Source organism: Ornithodoros turicata, chromosome 2 (genome assembly GCF_037126465.1).
Source record: "Ornithodoros turicata isolate Travis chromosome 2, ASM3712646v1, whole genome shotgun sequence".
Classification (NCBI taxonomy): Eukaryota; Metazoa; Arthropoda; class Arachnida; order Ixodida; family Argasidae; genus Ornithodoros; species Ornithodoros turicata.
Window position 1 is genome coordinate 13,268,828 of NC_088202.1, and position 21,971 is coordinate 13,290,798.

At 50.3% G+C, this 21,971-nt stretch overlaps 1 protein-coding gene across 1 annotated transcript; it reads right to left on the reverse strand.

The window, feature by feature from the left end:
• Positions 1–581: 581 nt before the first annotated feature.
• Positions 582–1,637, reverse strand: LOC135384326 (uncharacterized). The gene has a single exon (XM_064613531.1). The coding sequence runs from the start codon at positions 1,635–1,637 to the stop codon at positions 582–584; it is 1,056 nt and encodes a 351-aa protein (XP_064469601.1).
• Positions 1,638–21,971: the final 20,334 nt, after the last annotated feature.

Genomic DNA, 21,971 nt, shown 5'->3' on the forward strand with positions numbered 1-21,971 from the left:
CGTTCGGCGACTGAGGTTGGCAGATCGTAGCTGCAGCAAATATTCTGCGGGCCATTTCTTCCAGTAGGCGTTCAGAAGTCTTTCCCTTAACTCCAGTACTCCTGCCGGATCAGAGGGTGCTGATGCTACGCGACAGGAATTCAACGGTGGTAGCGCTGTCAACCTCTTCCCTAGCAGTAGATGCGATGGCGAAAGAGCCTAAGTGTCTTCTGGGTCTTCCGACAGCTGAGTCAACGGCCGCGAGTTGACGATAGCCTCAACCTCAGTGAGGACCGTCTGCAACTCCTGGAAATTCAGCTCTCTTCTTTTCAGAGTCCTCCTTAAAGCTTCCTTTACTGAACGTACCATGCGCTCCCAGAAGCCTCCCCACCACGCTGCCCTCTCTACGATGAATTCCCACGTCACTCGACGAGATGCAGCATGGTCTAGCACGTCCTGGAATTGTGTGGGCGGCGTGGCCGGGATTTGCCGAGATGCCGTCTTGAAAGTGAGGAAGTTGTCTGAGTAGACCTTTTTGAGCAGGCCTCTACGCGCGACAAACCGGTTGAATGCCATTGAAAAGGTGTTGAATCCTTGATAAGTCACCAGCTCCAGGTGTATTGCCCGGGTAACCGCGCATGCGAATAACGCGACGTAAGACTTCCGATGAGCGCCGCTGGACTCCGTATAGTAAAGTGGCCAAAGTCAACGCCCACCACCTCGAAAGGAAACTGCTGGGTGACGCGAGCCTTTGGTAAGGGCGCTTCTTCCTCTGTGCAGGCACGAGTCTTTAGGCGGCGACAACGGTAGCAGTGATGGAGAACAAACTTCACAGACTGCCTCCCTGTGACAATCCAAAACTCCTCCCTCAGTTGATGGAGCGTTTCTTGAACTCCAGCGTGAGACATCCGCGCGTGTTCACGCAGGATCACTAGTCGCGTAAACCACGCTTCGGAGGCTGGTGGCAAAAGTATAGTATGCCTCACCGCCGTCGACTGCTCAGAGAGTTGCAGTCTTCCCTGCAGGCGAAGAATACCGTCGTCGTCGCGGAAGCAGCGGAAGTTGTCTAGAATAGGGGAAGTCGGCGGAAGAAACTTGACTTGGGTAGAAGAAATCCAATACCGTTCCGCTTGCTTCAACTCATCTGCAGAGAGAGGACCGCGCTGTCTACCTTGCGGACATCTCAGATTACGAATGTAGCGAAGAATCCAAGCGGTGACCCTAATAAGTCTAGTGGCTCCACTAAAATGCTCCGGGGAAATGACCAGCGACACCTGTGCTTCAACACACAGCGCTTCCAACGCCTCGTCGTTGTGATGAGCAAGCTTTGCGTGAACCGCTTGCGGCCATGCTTCCGGAGTACTGAGCCATCCTGGTCCCTTCCACCAGAGGTCGGGATTCTTCAGCTGATGGGCTGCAATCCCTCTCGTAAGAAGATCAGCCGGGTTGTCGTCTCCGGCGCAATGACGCCACCTGTCCTTGCCAGTGAGCTTGTTGATCTCTTTGACACGGTTAGCAACGAACGGCTTCCACTTGGTGGCAGATCCCGTTATCCAATGCAAGACTATGGAGGAGTCAGACCAGCAGACATAGTCTAGCTGCACCTCTAGGGCATCGCAGACGAACCGATATAGGCGCGCCGCAAGTAGGGCAGCCATGAGCTCAAGCCTTGGTAGGGTTTGACGTTTGATGGGAGCGACTCCGCGAATTCCGCGCATGAACCACCGTCTTCCGACGTCGTCTCGATATAGGCTAGAGCGCCGTATGCGACCGGACTGGCATCGGCGAAGAGATGAACCATAGTAGCTGCACTAGACGACGGACCCTTTATGAACCGAGGAACGGCCAGCTCTGTCAACTCCTGTACCTCCGCACTCCAACGGTCCCAAGTGACTTCAAGTCTTCTGGCAAAGGATCATCCTACTCCAAGCCCGCCAACCAAATCCTTTGGAAGAGGATTTTCCCGGTAATCGAAAAGGGGGATATCAAGCCGAATGGGTCGTATATCTTCGAAACGGTCTGTAGAACTTGTCTCTTAGTAACTTCGTTTTCCAAAGAGGAGCTCACTGCTGCAAGAGAACACCGCAGTTGGTTCTGTTCCAGGTCCCATATCACTCCTAACACCTTCTTTGTCTGGCCCGTGACTGACTCGATTGAGTCATTGGAGTCTTGAAACATCCGTCGTAGTAAGGTGTCATCATTTGTGACCCATTTCTTTACCTTCATGCCGGCATTACAGAAAATTTGGCAAGTCTCCTCGTATAGCATTTCTGCATCTGCCGTTGTATCCACGCTGATAACTAGGTCGTCCACGTAGAAACTACGCAAGAGGAGAGCGGCTGTTTGCGGGTAATCTTCCTCAGACTTGTGTAAATGATGATGAACAGTCGCCGAGAGAAGAAAAGGACTTGATCTCGCTCCGAAAGGAACCCTGGTCATCCGCCAGGTCTCAAGTGGGGGCAAGGGTTTTCCTGCCAGTGGTGTGGAGCTGTACCATAGAAAACGTAGTGCATCTCTGTCGGGGCCATGAAGAGATATTTGGAGAAAGGCCTTCTCGATGTCCGCCACCAGAGCAACGCGCCGTATGCGGAACCTCAGCAACAACGACAGAATGTCGGAGTTCAGATTGGGTCCGGAGTGGAGCACATGTCAGACATGGAGTCAATGACAGAAATCCTGGCGAACTTGAGGAGGCATCGAACACAATACAGGCCTTTGTAGTCTCTCTCTCTCAGGCCGTATCACGGCATGATGCGGCAAATAGTAAACTGGTCCCTTCACAGCATTCTCCGGGTTGACACGTTCTGCATGATTACTGCCAAATATTGACAAATGGCTTGGTCATACTAGTTCATGACTTCCTGGTCTCTTAATTTACGAGTGGCACTTCGTAAGCGTAGCTCAGCAGTCGTTTGATTAGTTCCAAGTTGGGGAATAAGGTCATCCTTCCACCGCAGCCTAACTTCATATCGCCCATCGACAAGCTTAACAGAGTCCTCAAATTTCTGTAATACAGAGTCATTGTCGGGTGACTGTCCGTTGTCTGCCGTTATTCCAAGGTGCTCTCAATTCCAGAAGGACTGTAGCACCGTAGACATATCGTTAGAAGGGTTGGAGACCATGACGTGTAAGATGGCGGTGTGGTCTCCGGCTTGCATTCCGGACGGTCCTTGTAGCGTCCAGCCAAAAATCGTTTCCCAAGCAACAAGATTGTCATGTAGTCGATGCTGCCTACCACTGAAAACAGATGCGAAGAAGTCTGCGCCGAGTAGGACACCTACGTTTGTCGTAGAGTTGCACACTGCGGGCACATCAGCTACGCTCATCCCAGCCTTACTAAGTTCATCAACGGTCTTGGGATCAAACTCGGGAAGATTGCATATTTCCAGGATTTCTAAGGCTTCAATGGTCACCTCTTGTGAAGAGTACTGTGAACAAAGATTAACTCTAACCCTTTGATGTGCAGCAACTTTGCCAGAGTTCCCCACGGTGTTGATGACAAGATGCTCCTTGCCGACAACCTGTAACTGCATCTTCCTGGACAGACTCTTTTTGATGAAGCTTCTTTGACTTCCTCCATCGATCAAAACCCGAACTTGCTTCTTTGTACCTTTCGGGGAGTGGATGAAAGCATACGCCGTTTGCAGCAAGATGCATTCTTGAGAAGAGGTTCCCCTTTGCCAGGCACCACTGGCATTTACTGTTTCCTGTGATGTCTTCGTACGTTCTTGCCTACATAGAACAGTCAGATGACGGCCATTGCATCGCAAGCACTTAAGACTTGCTTCTTTGTACCTTTCGGGGAGTGGATGAAAGCATACGCCGTTTGCAGCAAGATGCATTCTTGAGAAGAGGTTCCCCTTTGCCAGGCACCACTGGCATTTACTGTTTCCTGTGATGTCTTCGTAAGTTCTTGCCTACATAGAACAGTCAGATGACTGCCACTGCATCGCAAGCACTTAACTGCTGGTGGTTCGACAGAACCTGGCAGTGTGGTTCAACTTCGCGCAACGAAAACATCTATGGCTGTCTCGTAGCCTTTCCTGAAGTTCAGTCACATCCGCTTCGAGTCGACACTTGCGTACGTCGTGATCATTCCCGCAGAAGAAGCAAGGCTCCGTCTTCTTCTCTATCTTCCTACCCGAACCCGGAGGTGGCTTCTGGGACCCAGCACCCAAGGCCGCAGCGGAGGGAACAGGGCTAAGTGATTTTCTGCTCTGATTCTTGTACCTCGGCCCCGAAGGTTTCGGAGGAACTCTTGTTCCTTGTATCGTTACACTCTCCCTACACTCCGTTTCGAGCTTGACGAAATTGAGCAGTCTTCCCAAGACCTTCGCATTGTGGTCTTCATCCTGCGGCGATTCTGAGGTGACGTCGGTTTCCTTCTGTTGACGCTGCTGCCTTTGAAAGGTAAGCATCAGATCGCCAGGAAGTGCTTGTTGAAGTACCGGGTACAACAAGGAACAATATGAACGCTGATTGGTACCCAATGCGTCCAAACTTCGTATGTGAGCCTGAACGGAATCATGTAGACGACGTAGATCGGAAACATTCCGAGATGAATGAACGCTCTGGACGCTGAGAAGACGCTTCAGGTGGAACTGGATCAAGGAGTCGCGGTTTCCAAACCTCTGCCTGAGTATTTGAACAGCGGTGTCATACATATCGCCCGCGAGTTCGCGACCCTTTATCGACTCTGCAGCCTCCCCGTGAAGCACGGGAGTTAGGTAGGACATCTTATCCGTATTGCTCAATGAACAGTTGCTGTGGACAAGGGAGTCGAACCTCATCCAGAACTCTTGCCAATGCTCCTGACCTCCACTATACTTCCGAAGTTCAATCCTGGGTAACTGAGGTCATCGGAGGCCGGTCCCGCTTGGTGCATTTTGTGGAGACGATGCGTTCCCAGAAGAGGTAAGGAGCATTGAAGGTTCTACAACAGAAGCCAGCGGATGCGCCAGAGACTGGGAACTTGCTGTTGGGACAGCTGAAGGATCAGGCAATGAAGGTCGAGCTATCACCCTCTTCGACAGGCAGGTCAGAGATGCTGTCCTGTCTTGATAGTCGAGAACCTTATCGAATTCGGCTTCGGCTAGCTCCAGGGAAAATAGGGGCTCCAATTTGGCGTCCACATCGTCGAGACTTGCCGAAAGTTTAGCGATGCGCTCCAAAAGCACGCTGCCCTTACTGACGTTCTCAGGGGAAGATACGAAGGAATCGACAAGTTGCTGAGCTTCATTTAGCACCGTCGTCACTCTTTGACGAAGTGACTTTCGCTTCTGCAGTAAAGATTTCGCGGCTGAGTCCTGTGTTTCCGCCATTCCGAGAGCCAAAGAAATCCTCAATCGTTGATCCCGAGCCTTCCTTCCCGGGTTTCGGCACCAAAATTAACGAGGAATGCCAAGGCAGTAGCAATAGGACAGTCTTTACTGTTGCGATTGAAGAACTGATGTGCGAGCACCAACCAGCACACCCTCGCGTGACCCCATCAGGTGCGCACGAGCGTAGTAAAACCCAAACCAAAACCATAACACCGTCTATAGGAAAAGTGCGACGACGGTTAGCGACGTCCGTTGTAACGAGACAAAAACAAGCAACAGCAAAACCAAACTGACACCGGAATAAAGGAAGCTTTCAGGAAGCTCCCTGGGGGGCGCACCGGAGACCACGACGAGGAAATAAGGTAAACACCTCTCCGTCCCCACAAAATCAACTGGTTAAAAGGGCGGACGGGAGGTCGAAAAGGGAACTCGGGTGTCCGACGGCGGACTGTTAGCAGCGTCTTGGCTTTTGTTCCTGATCGTTACCAGCCGTTCTTCTGACATACTCGCCTCTCGACGCCTGTAGCGCCCACGTTGCCCTCGTCAGGGTTAGGTGGGCGAGGTGCACGCCCGAGTCCCAACGTGGACAATGGAAGTGAAAAACGATCGCGGGGTAGGCAACGCAGGGACAAACGAGCACGCGTGCAAAGAGCACAACTAACTAACCCCCATAAGAAGTGGCGTGAATACGCAGAAACAGTTCCTGGTAGTGTAAATGAACGCTTCGAGAAACTTTTTTCAAATCGCTAAGGGACACTAACTTGCAGCAAACGGCGAAAAACACGCTTCATGTTAGCAGGAACGTTAACACGTCAGGGCATGGCTCAGTGTCCAATGCTCCGACTGATAGTGGTGACGTGTTCCGTAGTTATTTTTTTACAGTTTTTCCCTTCAGAGTGCGATCCTCAAGAGGTCGGTGAAAGCCTAGAGTGCTTCTGGGGTAAACTGCCCGTGCTCCCTGACAATGTTGGAACGACGCCATGTCGCCCTGCTTGGAATGCCATGTCCACATGGAAGGCCATCAGGGCTCGGAGCAGAATAGGGCTTCCTTGGACGAGTTCGGAAATGTTGTTCGCACAATGAAGCCCTATTCTGCTCCGAGCCCTGATGGCCTAACATGTGTTCTTCTACATGCGCTTTTGGGTTATACTAGGGCCGTCCGTTGTTGCTCTGACGAATCACTTTCTGTGCAGCAAGCAGCTCCCTCAGTCCCTTAAGCATGTGCGGATTGTCTTACTCCCGAAGAGTGGTGCTGCGGATAGTAAGATCTGCTCGGTCTTAGAAAGAAGCATTTTTTCAGCATTGCTGCTCACGCGTGATGTTCTCGAGTAAGTCTTCGATTGCCTAGTCTCGTGGTCTCGTTCGATCAAGAGAAAGCTTTTGCTCGTGATCGGGTTCAGCCCTTGTAACTGTTCTTGACTACGGAGAAGTTCGATTTTCCTGCATCATTTGTAGCTTTGCTTCAGGTCCTGTACTCAGGCTTGACCAGCGACATCATTATCAAGATCACTGATCCCTTTCCAGTCACTAGGGGGGTACGCCAGGGATGCCCGTTGTCTCTTATGCTTTTCGTCCTCTGCGTTGATCCTTTCCTGCGGTGTCTGCAAACGTCCACGAAAATACAAGGTTTCCCGCTCCCTGGCACTGGAAGTGTGGTGGTGTCAGCGTACGCTGATGATGTTACTCTCTTCTTGCGCGACAATGGGCGCGTTAGGTTCGTGCTCCGGGAACATTCCCTCTTTCAGGGGATCACTTAACACCTCCAAAGTCACTTCCGGTGCACGTTCCCGGGTGCACCCTGCGCACCCCTCCTTCGGTGCTGGGGAGTCAGGGAACGCTGGGGAAGAGCTGAGCCAGTTCCGGAGCGTGACGCATGTTCCTGTGTACTGCCTTTCGATTTCGAAACGGCGCAACCGTTGCAACACGTTGCAACCGCCCATGCTCTTTGTGATTCCGAAATCATCGGATGTCGGCGGTAAATAGTTATAATATTATAGAGGACTGCTATGGTCTACTGCTATGTTTACTTCAAAGCAGACGACAGAAGAAAGCTCGGTAAGTGGCGCGCGCTCAGCGGCTCTGGCGGTCGGCTTCCGGATAGCCTCACAAACACAATTAAGTGGAGACACCAAGGGTACATTCCCCCGAGAACCCGGGATATGGCGTTCGGGAGCCTGCCTAACGCGCCCAATGAAAGCCTGGGCGAAGCTTTGCGCGTTTTCGACTTGTATTCTCGGGTCTCTGGAGCAAGGCTTAACCTCGACAAGAGTAAGGCTATGTCTCTTTCAGGCTTCGATGATGCTTTGTGTGGAGTTCTGGCGTACTCTTCCTGCCTGAGAATTCTTGGTGTTACTTTTACCCCTAACGGTGTTGTCCCCGAAAACTGGGATGTGGTGCTTGGTGACCTCAAAGACAGAGCTTCGGTTGCGGGGAGGTTTGATTCACCCCTTTGTGAGCGCGCCTCCCTCATCAAGAATGTCTTGTGCAGTAAGTTGTGATGTTTTAATAATTAATAATTGGGGGTATACGTCGCGAGACAACTAAGTTGTGGTATATTTGTCCGCGTGGCCTTGCCGCCTCGTGTTGTTTGTGTGAATTTGTCGACCATGATATTTTCCTTCTTCTGGAGTGGAAGATCTGCATTGGTTAGGCGTCCTAGTTTACAGCAGCACCGCTCCGAAGGTGGTTGCAGTCTACCACACGTTTCTACTTCCTGTAACTTAATCGCCTTGCGTGCTGTCCTGAAAACTCTCGATGACGTCCAACACCCTGCGTGTTAGCTTTTAACTTAGGTTAGCTTGTTAGCTTTGTTCTGGTTGGGGCACTTTAGCAGGACCCTTGTATCTACGGGTCTCAGTAATATGTATCCCACCTCTGTTTCGTCCCCGCGTTTCTACCGTGTTGTGGTAGATCTGTTTAAGCAGGTGAAGAACCAAGCGCCAAATGGAGCGATCGAGACCACTGCTGTGTCGCGAATTTGTGAGTTACTCAATGTTGTTGAAGAACGTAGTAATAATTTCTCTCAGTTGGGTATAACTCGGAGAGACGTTGGTTCAGTTTGTGTTCCAAAGATGGTGCATGAAGTTTGATGTAAAGCAGCGTGGGGTGTCCTCCCTACAAAAGACCGTCTAGGACGTTGGAGTGTGACCAGTAGCTCCTTGTGTCCCAACTGCAGCTCTGTGGAACGACCCTACACGTTCTTGAAGAGTGCGTCGTTGCTAAAACATTTTGGTCCTGAGTTTGTCGGGTTTCCGCCTTTAGGCGTCGTACGGAAAGGTGCGCCTCCGACAGGTTTTTGTTGTTAGTGGTATCTTTTACCCGCTTCGTGTTGTGGCGCAACATGTGCACGGCCGTCGCCCAGAGTCGTAGCATACGTGTGATGTTCCCTCTTATCTGGTCGTTACATAGGTATATTGTGGTGCACGTAGAGGCACAATTGATGGTGTTAGGTCAAGTAGAGTTCTTGCGGCGCTGGTGTACCCGTTATATTTCTCTGAGGAACGGTCGCGTGGTCGTGCATGTTTACTGGCTTCCCTAGGTTTATCCGACTGTGAGTGTCTTAATGTAATTATGTCTACCTTGTAGTATCTAACTGAGTAATAAACAACATCCTGACCAGGAAGCGATACGGTCCTAAGAAATAGAACTATACAGGGTAACACCAAACTGCCGGAAATCACGTCAGTCAACGAAGTCCTACCAAATACATGCCTTCTGCCATATGGGACGCCGCCGACTTTCAAAACACCCGACGCGACAAAGACGTCAATGACTGGCTGAAGGTAGACGAGCGTCATGCAGCAGCCATGTCGTTGAGCGACACACAAAAGACGAACAACCTGATCATGAGTAATTATTACTCGGCGAAGCGAATCACGAAGGACGAACCTTCGCAGGAATAAATGCCGAAAACGCGAAACCCTACCGATCACGGAACACTTACCGAGTTCTGAAACGCTCGTAGCGAGAAAAGTGAAGCGTACCGCACGGGCATTCCGCTGCCTGGATGGCGTGCTGTACCGCAAGACAAGGTGCTTGGGCGATGAGGGACTTGCACTGGTGGTGCCGAAATCACTCCCGAGGGAGATACTTGTTTCCTGCCACGATGACGTCATGGCATGTCAGCACGGGATGCACCTAGCCTTGGAGAAAATAAAGCTGAGATACTTCTGGCCCAAGATGTTTTCCAACATCACCCGTTACGTGCTGTCCTATCCCGATTGCCAAACACGAAAAGTCCCATCTACAAGACAAGACCCGCATGGATGCTCCAACCTCTCCAATAACCGAGAAGCCATTTCAGCGTATCAGTATGGACTTCCCACAGGACCCCTCACACAACGGAAACAAACGCGTGGTGGTAATCATTGATTACCACACGAAATTGGTAGACACAGTGGGAACCCCGGCAGAAAGGGAGCCACCGCAGCGAAAGGACTTCATGAAGCAGTAGTACTTTGTCATGATGCACCAAGGACAGTGGTAACGAGTAGATAGTAACGCTTCGTGGCCGAGATGATGGAGGAACTTTTTCGACTAACTAGCATGAACCACGCAAGAACAACGGCGTAAAGCCCGCAAACCAACGGCCTCTGTGAATGTTTTATAAAACGCTTCCACAGATGATCAGGAAGTATGTCTCCAGCAACGACCGGGACCGAGACCAATTCCTCCTATGTTACCTTCGCCTACAATTCGTCGTCACACGAAACCACGAGCTACTCGCCCTTCGTTCTCCCGCATGGACGGGAACCTACGTTGCAGATTGATGCCATGCTGAGGTTGTCTCAGCCATCACCTCCGTCCAATGAAGAAGTCTGCGAACTTCTTCCTCGCCCTGCCCTCTTCTCAGCCCTCGCCCTCTCTTCTCGCCCTTTCCCAGCGCTTCCGCGGAAGCGCTGGGAAAGGACGAGGCAGCTTGTGGCAAAACGGGAGAAGAGACAAAGGAAGCGACCGAGTCGAGGTACAACCAACGTGGACGAGCCCAAACATGCTGTCCAGGCGATCTGCCAGGCCAATGGCAAAATGAAGAAAAGCCACCCTCTTCACCCGTATTAGCGTGGGCCGTTCCGAATAACAAGGCAAACGGCAGCGAACGACTCGGAATTGGAAAATAGTAACCTTCCTACAACAAGGCTATAGGGATCGCAGACGATAGAACACTCCACCCAGATAGAGAAACTGACTACAGCGTCGAACTTCATGTGGACACGGAGACGTTGGACAACGGTGTGTTTGTGTACGTTGAGACGTCTCGTTTCGAGGCCTCACCCTCGAGGAGCGCCATCCTGTCGAACCACCCGCTCAGTATTCTCCTGAAGAGCAAGCCCGAAGGTGCGCAGTCTGCGGCGTTCCTGAGCTACACCGAGAGACCCACCGCGCCGGAACCCTACATCTGGCTCGCCTTCAGCAGCGTGAGCATCTGAGCCAGCCCACACTCGCGCCTCAGGACCTCGAGTCGCCGTCGCACTTATTCGACGCATTTGGCCACACCTTTTAGGCCGAGCAGTTTTTCGTCATCAGGAACCAGGGGCAGCGAGCCAGGGGCCGGGATGACGCTATTGTCGACTTTCCTAACCTCTCTGAGGTTTGACTATCGAAGGCAGGGGGGAGATGTGGACGCCGCAAGATATCGGCCGCAGATAACGGCAAGCCGCTTCACAGCGAGGGCTTAAAAAGAAAGGGGCGTTGCTCCGGAGGACACTGTGTTGTATACGGACCAAGAAGGCTGGAGGGACGCTTTGAACGTAAGCAATAAAATAGTTGTATTACTGTATCTTGGTTGCACTCTGTGTTCTCGGGGGTTGCGGACTGGTAGGTAAGGAACCCCAGCGGGGTTAAGGGTAGGAAATCCCACATGATGAAACCCTGAACGGCAACAACAAAACAACGCTACCCGAGAGGCTGCGACGGAATACGTCACGTAGGAGATATGATGACTTCGTGTATTACTGACTTTCTGTTGGTCTGGAGGACCAATCAGTGAGTGGACTAATCAGTGAGGAGATTGAAGGAGTGTAACGAGCAAAAACAAGCAACTGAAAAACCAAACTGAAACCAAAATAAAGAAACTTTTCAGGTGACTCGCTGAGAGGCGCGCCATAGTGACCACGAGGAGGAATTAAAGTCAAATGATTTACCTCTACACAAGGTCAATTGCTTAAACGGGCAGACGGAAGGCCAAAAAGGGGACTCGGTTGTCCGACGGCGGACACTTAACAGCGTCTTGATTTTGTCCCTGACCTCTACCAGCCGTCGTCCTGACGTACTGGCCTCTCGGCGCCTGTGGTGTTCCCCTCGTCGGGGTTAGGGGGAATGAAGTTCAATAATAATAACAATTTTTAAAAAGTAAGGTTTGCCTGCTCAGCCAAGGCGCAAAGTTTCACTCCTAAAAAATAAAAAGGGAAAGAAATTAAGACAGCCCTACGGACGAGGTGAAAGCCAGCAACGCATCACGTGCTCTCCGACGGGCGTGGGTAGGACCTTGCGGGTACAGGATGTCTTCCAATGTGACACAGGGGAGTGGAAGAGCTTCCAACTGCGCTATCATTACTTATCGTGCGACCTGGTGCTCAGGGCAGTCCATAAGGACGTGCGACAGAACAACGTGGGTGAAACAAGGCTGGCAGCGTAGAGATGGAGAGAGACCAATCTTGTAACGGAAGGCAGGTGTTAGTACGGCCATTCATCTCCGTCTGTGAAGCAGGGTAGCCTGGTTGCGGCTGAGGTCCTTGACGGGGCAGGGTTGTGCGAAATGATACAATTCTGGAAATGCAGCAAGGCGGATTTCACGAACAAACTCTGAAAACTGTTTCCTGTTGCCATCAATACCTCCATCGTACTCCAGAAATATGGGCAAGATTTATACTATACCTAAAGAGTGCTCGAATGACGATCTCGTGCTCGACCTGAAAGACGCTGTGGAGATATCTGCAAGGCGACAGGTTCGGCATTCCATGACACAAGATGGTGGTGATGTGTTCACCCGGTTACGCAACGTCATCCTAACTTTTTAACACACAATCCCTCTCACACACCGAATTGCCCTCGGATTTCAGACCTTTCACCGTTTGACCCGGCCACAAAGATCTGGAGGACGATTCGAGCTCGTAAGGATGCGCCCCCACGATAGAATCCTCTCGCGGCATTGGCTATCGTTAAGGGTGTAGACGAAAACACGCTAGCGACTGATTTCTCCGTCGTACTAACGACACCGGTGGCTGCCTCGACGACTGCGGTACGCAGCAGTTTTCTCCAGAGCTTGACGTCCGAAATTCACCAAGACTGGCCCCGTCCACCGGAGGTTATGGACGGCGACTTCACTCTAATCGAGCTGAAGACAGCGTTCAAACTTGTGAATGTGGGCTCGTCCCCGGGACCAGATAAAACCACCTATGCCGCACTGCGGAACCTTGACGAGCGGTCACTTCGAGCTCTCCTTTATGTTTATAATACGTCTTGGCGACAGGGATCCCTACCACCTACTTAGAAGGAGGCATTAGTTGTTCCCATCCTGAAACCAGGCCAAACCCCTAAATGCCCTATCCTCCTTTCGCCCTGTGAGCCTGACAAGCTGTATGGGAAAACTGATGGAGAGAATGGTTTTGCATCGCCTCGACTGGTGGCTCGAAAAGCAAGGTGTGTTCCCTCAAGAAGCAAGAGCACGAGCACGACCTCGTGCTCGTGCTCATCGGCGGAACGTCGTATCGGTTTTCCTGGCCATCAAGCGCGCAAATCATACCGTCTCGCACATTTGTGTGCTGCACGCCTTGTCCTTTTTTGGAGTATCTGGTCGACTCTTCAGCTGGCTCCACGATTTCCTTACGGACCGAACTGTCGCTGTCCGCATGTCCCACGGCCAAAGCCCTAAGCATCCTGTTCATCAAAACGTACCTCAAGAAGCATTCCGAGTCCTACACTCTTTAATCTGGTAATGGCAGGCCTAAAATCGATAATTCCTCGCAAAGTAGCATTCTCTGTGTATGCCGATGAAGTTGCCCTTTGGACAGTAGGCAAGTTACGACCAACCATTCAGCGCCGTTTGCAGCTAGCCTTAAATAATATACATCTATACGTCACGCGAATTGGGATGAACCTTTCGTCCGAAAAGTGCGTCGAGCTCCCTTCCACCTACAAGACTATCAGAAATTTTCCTTTTTGTGTTGGTGCAAAGAAGCTCGAGCCTATACGTTCCCATCGCTTCCTTGGCTGTGGTCATAAACTCGAACCTGCGCTGGACTCGCCACATTCACCTTGAAACCAAAGTGCAGCGATGGCTTCCTGCAGTTCAACATTTTTCTGGCTTAGGATGGGGCTGTGATCAGCGCTGCCTTCTAGCCGTCCACGCGGCTTTCGTGAGGACGACTGTGCTGTACAGCATTCCTATCTTGCACAGGATTTCCACAACATCGTTAAATACCCTTCGCACCCTGTTTGCCCGAACTTTTCGTCGGTGCCTTGGAGTTCCCAGAATGACTGAAACACGGCAAGTCCTGGCTCAAGCTGGTGAACTCCCGGTGGAGGTTCTCCGTGAGCGTGACACGGCTCGACAGTCCCTACGTTTGCGTGCGGACATTCCCCATCACCCACTCCCCAGGAAATGCCGATACCGTCCTGAAAGCGATTTCCATTGCGTAGCGCAGAGGACACGCCAGGCTCTCACTGGCTTCATAACTAAGAACGTCACACCGCCGGACGCGTCTCTGCCTGTGCCACCCACGCTCGTACGTCTTCCGGACCTCCAGGAACGAAGAGATCAGGTTCCCCCTCAAGTCCCTCGAGCCCATTTTTATGCTCTGGTAGACGCGAAGTTTTCTACCTCCGCCGCAGCATACACCGATGGCGCATCTCGAAATGGCAAGTGCGCCTCGGCATTCGCCATCCTATCCGAAAGCGTAGTGGAAGGACGTCGCCTTTCGCATCAAACGTCATCCACAGCTGCGGAACACTATGCCATACTTTCCTTTCTGCAGCACATCGTTGCTTTTACCCCACGGGAATGGGTCGTGTTCACTGACTCAACATCTGCGCTGCAAGCAATTGAAAATCCTGGCATCCGAGGCTTATCCGCACCGTTGGTGATGGATGTGTTAATTGCTTACAACCTTGTCTACGAAGCAGGGCAAAGGCTGGTTTTCCAATGGGTTCCCGCCCATTGCAGTCTCGAAGGGAATGAACAGGCCGACAGCGCCGCAAAACAGCTCTCACGTCTCGGAGACGGACACGTATTGCGCTGCTGAGAGGAGATCGTCGTTCCGTACTTCGAAGCCTCGTGACTCCCCTGACTACCCGCCAATGGACCGCTGACATTCTCCCCCCAGCCATGATGAGCAGAGTTGATCCAGCGCTCGCTTTCCGCATGCCTCGCCATACCTCTCGTCAAGATGCCGCATTAGTTCATCGAATGCGCTTCGATGTGGCTTTTACAGCGCAGTGGCGTTACCGCTCGAGACAAGTTGACACTCCACAATGCAGTCACTGCGGTGCTGTAGAAGATCTGGAGCACATTCTTCTGCAATGCCCACACTGCCAACCTTCCCGAACCGTACGCTCCGGATCCCTTAACGAGCTAGACTCTCGCCCCCCCCCCCCCCATCTCTCACAAAATTGCTTGGTCCTTGGCCACATCCAGCCCACCAATGCTCTGCCATCAAAGCGCCGCTCTTCACCTTTCTGCATACCATAGGACGTCAATCCTTATTGTGAAGGGGCTCATTACTTCATTCCCCGCATCACCACCAACAATGGGGTAGAGTATCGCCCCTGGCGATGAAACTCCCCATTCGTCATCTTGCAATAAAGTTGTTGTTTCCTGTTGTGTTGCAGATTGTGGGGTGTAGGGATATCCGGGGAAAGATTATGGCTGCTGTTGGCGATGTGGTCCGCTTCCTTGTTGCCCGAGATTCCAACGTGTGAAGGGATCCACTGGAAGCCCTCAGCAAAACCGTCGCACTGATGCTACCTCCAGGATTCCCGGATTGATCGTGAAATCGGGTCGTCGACCCGAAGATGTTTGATGCGTTGCAGTGCGCATTTCGAGACAGTCAGCACAACCACACGCTGTGCCTGAGGCTGGGGAGAGACTCCAAGTTTCGCTGGATGCCAACGAGTTCAGCCAGTGTTGGGGGAACTTAATTGTCGATGCTGCCACCAGAGGAGAGTGCCAGTGCAGGGCACCAGAATGCTGCAGTGCCGCTTCCGGAAACAGGGTTGGTGGACCCATCAGGGTATATCTGCAATGCTTTTCAATGCTTCTCGACAATGGCTTCTTCGGCGAGTGCCTTGGCCATTATGTATGCTTCCGGAAACAGGGCTGGTGGACCCATCACTGTATATCTGCAATGCTTTTCAATGCTTCTCGACAATGGCTTCTTCGGCGAGTGCCTTGGCCATTATGTATGCTTCCGGAAACAGGATTGGTGGACCCATCACTGTATATCTGCAATGTTTTTCAATGCTTCTCAACAATGGCTTCTTCGGCGAGTGCCTTGGCCATTATGTATGCTTCCGGAAACAGGGTTGGTGGACCCATCGGTGTATATCTACAAAGCTTTTCAATGCTTTTCGACAATGACTTCTTCGGCGAGTGCCTTGGCCATTATGTTTGGCACTTGAGATTTCTGTCGTAGTCCAAGTATATCGCATGCGCAGTCAGGACGCTGAAGCAGAAAGGGAGGGTCTTCCGGGCGGATGATTGGCCTTTTGCAGACTAGCATCCTGTACGTATTTTTTTCCCAGTTCTCTGAACTGTGATCCACGGTGGCCCCGGATCCGGCGGATGATTTGCTGTCTGGTGGGGGCCTGTGTAGTATATCGTATTGCCTTTGGAGGCGTTCGGTAGCGAAGCGAGAATGTGAAGTCGCAACGGATGGAGACTTCGGGTGCTCAGTCGCGAGTTGCAGTTCGGGAAATTTCTATACACGAGATCGTGTGATCGTTCTGCTCGCGAGAATCTGCAGGCGTACAACGTGCCGGTTGATGTCTAGCATATAAATTGCTTCAAGTTCGTGTTCTGCCTGAAAGCTAGACTATAACGTTTACTCGAAGACACAGGGGCAATGAATTACACATGAGTGCAGTTCTCGTTGCGTCGGTCCATTTCTGTGTTTTCGTGTGTCGTCTTTGCACTCTATCATGAATACTTCGAACGTGCCGCCACCATTCCGTTAATCAGAGAGCATGTTTCTGATGGTATACACAACGCTTGAAACTACATTGTGGGAAGCCGCAGCACGTGTAACTGTCAGGTTGGAGGGAAGTACAGTATACAGATCCGGCTGCTGTTGAAATAGTGCCAATGTGGCAGACGAGCGAACTAAGAGTTGCACAGCGTTTCCCAGTCAGCTTTTAGGCCACTACAGTCTCAGAAAGAAGGGTGTCCAAAAGGTGTCAAATGTTCCTTGAACACGCTCTGAAACACGAAGGGTGTAACGGCTACGCCCAGCTATTTTGCGCATCAGAAACGGGGAATAATGTGGACTTCCCATCGAAAGGGCGTTAGCCTCACACCTGACTGCTTACACTCTTGACTATCTAGGGAGATGTCAAGATGACACCCCATCGGAAAGGTGTTAGCCTGACTCCCTAAGAGAGGTGTTAAAGTGACACTCTTTTGATAAGGAATCCACATGACACCCTGCTGCTAATGTGAAAATCATGGTGTTGCCACTACACTCCTAGAACTCTAAACGCCATCCAAGCAACATCCAACTTTTGTTGAACGCATTCTTTTGTTGGTGTTTATTCTGATGTTACGACTGCTTCGCTCCAATTTTATCTCACAAGAGGGGAAAAAAGCAATACATATAAGTAACACAACGAATCGGTAAACACATACAGGGTGTTTGTTTTTATCTTTTACATAATTTTTATGAAAAAACTATAAGAGCAGGACAGATGTCGTTTTTGCAGTTGAGTTATACGGCCAGGTGGACATCATCTCGAAAGAAGTATGCAACTACAAGATGACTAATTACCTAAAATTCATTAATGAATTCCTTCATTAGGGGATTTCGGGCAAAAGCGAGATAGCAGAATCAGAGACTGTCCTCGTTGAAAGCCATTCCACGTCTAACAAATTCTGAAACATGCACGTGCGTTAAAATATCCATGCCCGAATTTTCATATGCAAATGAGCCGAAACCGAAACTGCGGTGACCGGGAACGCAGGGAGCACAGCGCTCATTCCAGGTCACGGGGCCACGTGATTTGGGACCTCACGTGACTTCATGCGATGAAGATGATTGCAGTAGGTGTCGATCTGCTGGCTAGGTAATCCGCTTTCCGACCCAGATAAGCCTCTGTCGGCGTAGATGATGCGCTCTTGGGGCGCGCTTTTTCGGTTTCGGTTCATTTGCATACCGAAATTCAGTGATGGATATTTCACGCGACCCACTCTTTCCTAGATTTTTAAGAGATAGAATGGCTTTCAACGAGGATCGTCTCCTGTTCCGCTATCTCGCTGTTTTCCCAAAATTCTCTAATTAAAAAGTTAATTAATGAATTTTAGGTAATTAGTCATCTTGTAGTTACACACTCTCTTCCAGAGGGTGTCTGCATGGCCGCATAACTTAACTGCAAACACGACATCTGTGCTGTTCTCACAGCTGCTTAATAAAAATTATGTAAAGGATAAAAATAAACACCCTGTATATATGCACATGTGTGTGTCTGTAAAGTCACGCGATGATGATCTTGCACAACGTCTTGCTACAGGATTGCCATCGTAACATTGCGATTCGACCAGAAAATAACTTGCCATTTGGGTACAGCAATCCTAGCAGATCTAGCGTTTGAAAGGGTGCCTCTTCACCTGGTTTGCTGGGCACTACGTGACCTCTATGACGCAACTTGTAGGAAAATCTATGCCTACTAAACGCTTCAACATGTACGCACTCGAACGGAAGATACCACGTGCACTCTGAGACGAACAGCTCTTGAACGTGCGAATTCATGTGCTTGAGATCTTCTCCAGTGGCCATTACTAATACGCCTCCTTGCCGCAAAATACGCATACGATAACAAGTGGGATAACAAGCGGGATAAATGGTTAGGGAAAGTTTAGGAAGATGAGTACACAATCTTCTGTGGCTCATCTCATAGAGTCAGCAATACAACAAATACGCACACCTCGGACATTGGAAGACGGAAGCGCCCATTTCTGCTAACCGACTCACAGGAGTTCCGGGTCTATTATCACATGATATGCGATGGTACCCATAATTATCGTTGTCTGAACACATCATACAAATCACGGCGTATATTGGAGCTATTTTCCTAATCACTGTGCGCCGATACTGTGCTTATAAATATCTAGCTAGAAAACTGAATGTTTGTCTGTTTTCATTTGCAAGATTCTGAAATTATTATGTTAAATCCAGAGGATAAATTTCGTCTTCCTGAGGTAAGGAAGACCTGATATGCTGCTGGCCGCACAGACTTCCTCGAGTTGGCCTTGTTTTTTTTTTTTTTCTTTCTTTTTCTTTTGTGTTGTTTGGAAATTCTTAACGGAAGAGTTACATCGAGTCTGATGTTTTGTATCTCCTAGTGTAGATGCCCGGAATATTTAGAAATAAATTAGGCATAAAGCCAAAGCCCCTTATAAAATAAAAGAACAAGAGGAAAGAAAGTGCGACAACACTTCCATTTTCAACACCTTGTAACATGTGTAATGGTGTCTTCGACTGGTTGCTCCCGATCGCTCTAGAGCGCTCTGGAGCGACGTTTCATTTTCCACTGGTCGAAACAGAGCACTCTCACTGCATTCGACTGGTTCATTCGGAGCTCTTTCCTCCGACTCTGAGCGCTTTAGAGTGCTCTCACCAGCGCTATCGGAGCGGTTGCCAAATCTGATTGGGTTCCGGTCACGTGATGCGCCAGCTTCCGCTAAGTAGTGTTTTTGTTCCGCCATGCACGCCATGTTCTCCGTTTTGCGTCGTCGTTGTTTTGACTTTGAGGGCAAGCAACACTGGAAGTCACGTGAGTTAACATTCTGGGTCCTGTTGTCTTTGATATCCTGCAGGTTTATAAGAAGGCGCACATTGCAGGGCATATTGTCGCATTGCAGTGGACCCCAGGACATATCGGCATCAGCGGCAATGAAGAAGCAGACAGAGCTGCCTTGAGCGCACATCAGCACGCAGCTTTTTCCCCGATAATGATGTCTTCGGGCGACCGACGACACCTCCTTTCGACACTCGCTGGCCCCAAGATGCACGCTTAGTGGCAAGACGACACATAGCTCGCTCCCTTCCCTCAGATGTAGACCCTACGCTTTCTCTCGTACTTCCTCCGCGACTACCACGCCCCTTTACTGCACTCTTCCACCGCATGAGGCTCAACGTTGCCTTTACACCTGCCTTTCAACACCGTCTCGGCTGCACCTCGTCTTCCCTCTGCCCCACTTGTGGAGTGCACGGCGACCTCTACCACGTCATCCTGGCTTGTGGGCAACATCACCACGAGCATACACTAATGGAAGTTTCTATGCAACGTATTGACAAGCCGCCGTTCAACCTGGCGAAGATCCTCGGACCGTGGTCGAACACTGCCCACCAGATGCAAAGCCTTTGTCTCCTTGCGGAGTACTTGTGCTCCACCGGTCTGGTGACGGCTCTCTGAAAGCCCCCATCATCATCCCCTCATCCGTTCCCAATGCGCAATGGGGCAGTGTACCGCCTAAGCGGCGGTGAATCGCCCACGTCATCATCATCCAATGTACGTGCGTGCGTGTGTGTGCTCTTTCACTCCTACACTGCAGCCAATAAAACCTTCCTGACCTCAAAGAAGAAAAAAAGCACAAATCGGTAGTAAATCACGTCCATCTTTGAATGCGAAGCCAAAGTAGCGCGCTCGGCGTAGCTACTCCGTCTGCTTTTCGCGCTACTTTGCATGCCATATGTCCGTTTGGCGGAAGTTGGTGAATGACAACCGTCGTGGTCTTATCATCGTACATGGCCCTTGGGCTTAGCGTTTGTGCAGATCCTGCGACAGTTTTTCAGACACACAGGAACCAACGCTGACAGGAGTCTGCATGGATTCATTGACCAGTACGGGGCCAAAGTGCTGACATTGGCCACACAGAAGACTTGCGGAAAGTGACCTATCGAGGGGTTTCTCGAGGACGTTGGATGACGAGAAGGAGGAAACAAAGAAATGTGACATATATTCCGTTGTTTAGGGCACTGGTTTGTGCTTGCCAGTGGCATATTGCTTATTGTTGTTGTCGTGAAGCATAAGCTAAAGGTATTGGGTACCTTACACAGTACACATTGCAATTAAACGTGATTCAGAATCAGGAAGTGAAAAAATTACATGTTGATAATTTCTGCATCATCCTCTGGGCAGATGTTATGGCTGTCGGTGTTCTGAACTTTTCGCTGCTGGTAAGAGATAAATATCGGGTTCTGTTCACGGAAGTGGTATGTAATTCACATTAGTTGTACGGTTTAGCAAAGTAGTTGCGTTTGTCAGAGCTGAAGTTTTCGGGTATGTGAAGCAATGGTGTGATCTCCTGATTAATCTCACACACTTTTCACCTAGCATACATGTTATAGGCCTCCTGTTATTAATGGTTTTCGGTACTCCTGATTACGCATCTCTATCCTTGCTTCTATTACAGAAGACTGCAGAACTATACAAAGCCACCCCTAGTCGCGTTCGCTAGAGCAGATATCTTCACCAGTGACAGTATGCACGTGTGCGGCGAGTCCCTGCGGATTGATGTGACGGATGTGATAACTACTGTAGCAATACCGTTCGGCATGCAGTGGATATTTAATATCAAGCACACCCCTCAAGCAAATGAAACTCTCTCCTTGCTGGAGACATTTGTCGGAATAGTCCGCCTTAAGAAAGGTGTGGAGTGCTCACAGGCAATCGCCTGACGGCATAAGGGCAACGTGTGCCCCCTCTGTGATGACTACGGAAAAGGAACCAATACACAATCAGCTTCATTAACTAAAATACAGTTTGCAGCAGCCTTTATCATTTTGCACACTCATTCGCTTGACATGAATACTTGCTATAGTGTGAGTCTAACATCATTGCTCTTCAACTGTGCTTAGGAACAACCATATATATTTTGTGGTGATTATAGCAGTTTCACGGCTGTACACGCAGGTACCATATTGCAAGGAACTGAGAACTATGCTGAGGTAGTATATTGCACGGTAAACGGAGAGCTCTGATATGAGGGTAACACGGAAAAACGTTCGGAGGTGTGAAAGGGGTAAAGGGAACACCTATGTGAAGTGTGTAAAGTGAACACCACTGTGAGGGTGTACAGGAGACACTCCTGTGAAACATCTCTGAAGGGTGTACAGGAGACACGTACCTCTGTGAAGAGTGTAGAGGAAACACTTCTGTGAAACATCTCTGAAGGGTGTCGAGGAAACACCTGTATGAAGGGTGTTCATGAAGCACCTTCAGCAGAGGATGACCTTATATGTGTGACGGGCGCAGACACCCCAAAAGGTGTTTTCCGTACATCTTTTTTTCTCTTTTTTTTTTCTGAGTGTAGTAACCAGTGACGAATCCAGGGGAGCGGTTGGGCGCAGACGCCCCCCCCCCCCCCCCCCAGAAAAAAAAAAAGCAAGGGTCTGGATTCACTCCTTCTTGTAAGACATAAAGACCTGGGATATTTGAATATCGTCAAATCGCTCGTGTCGCTCC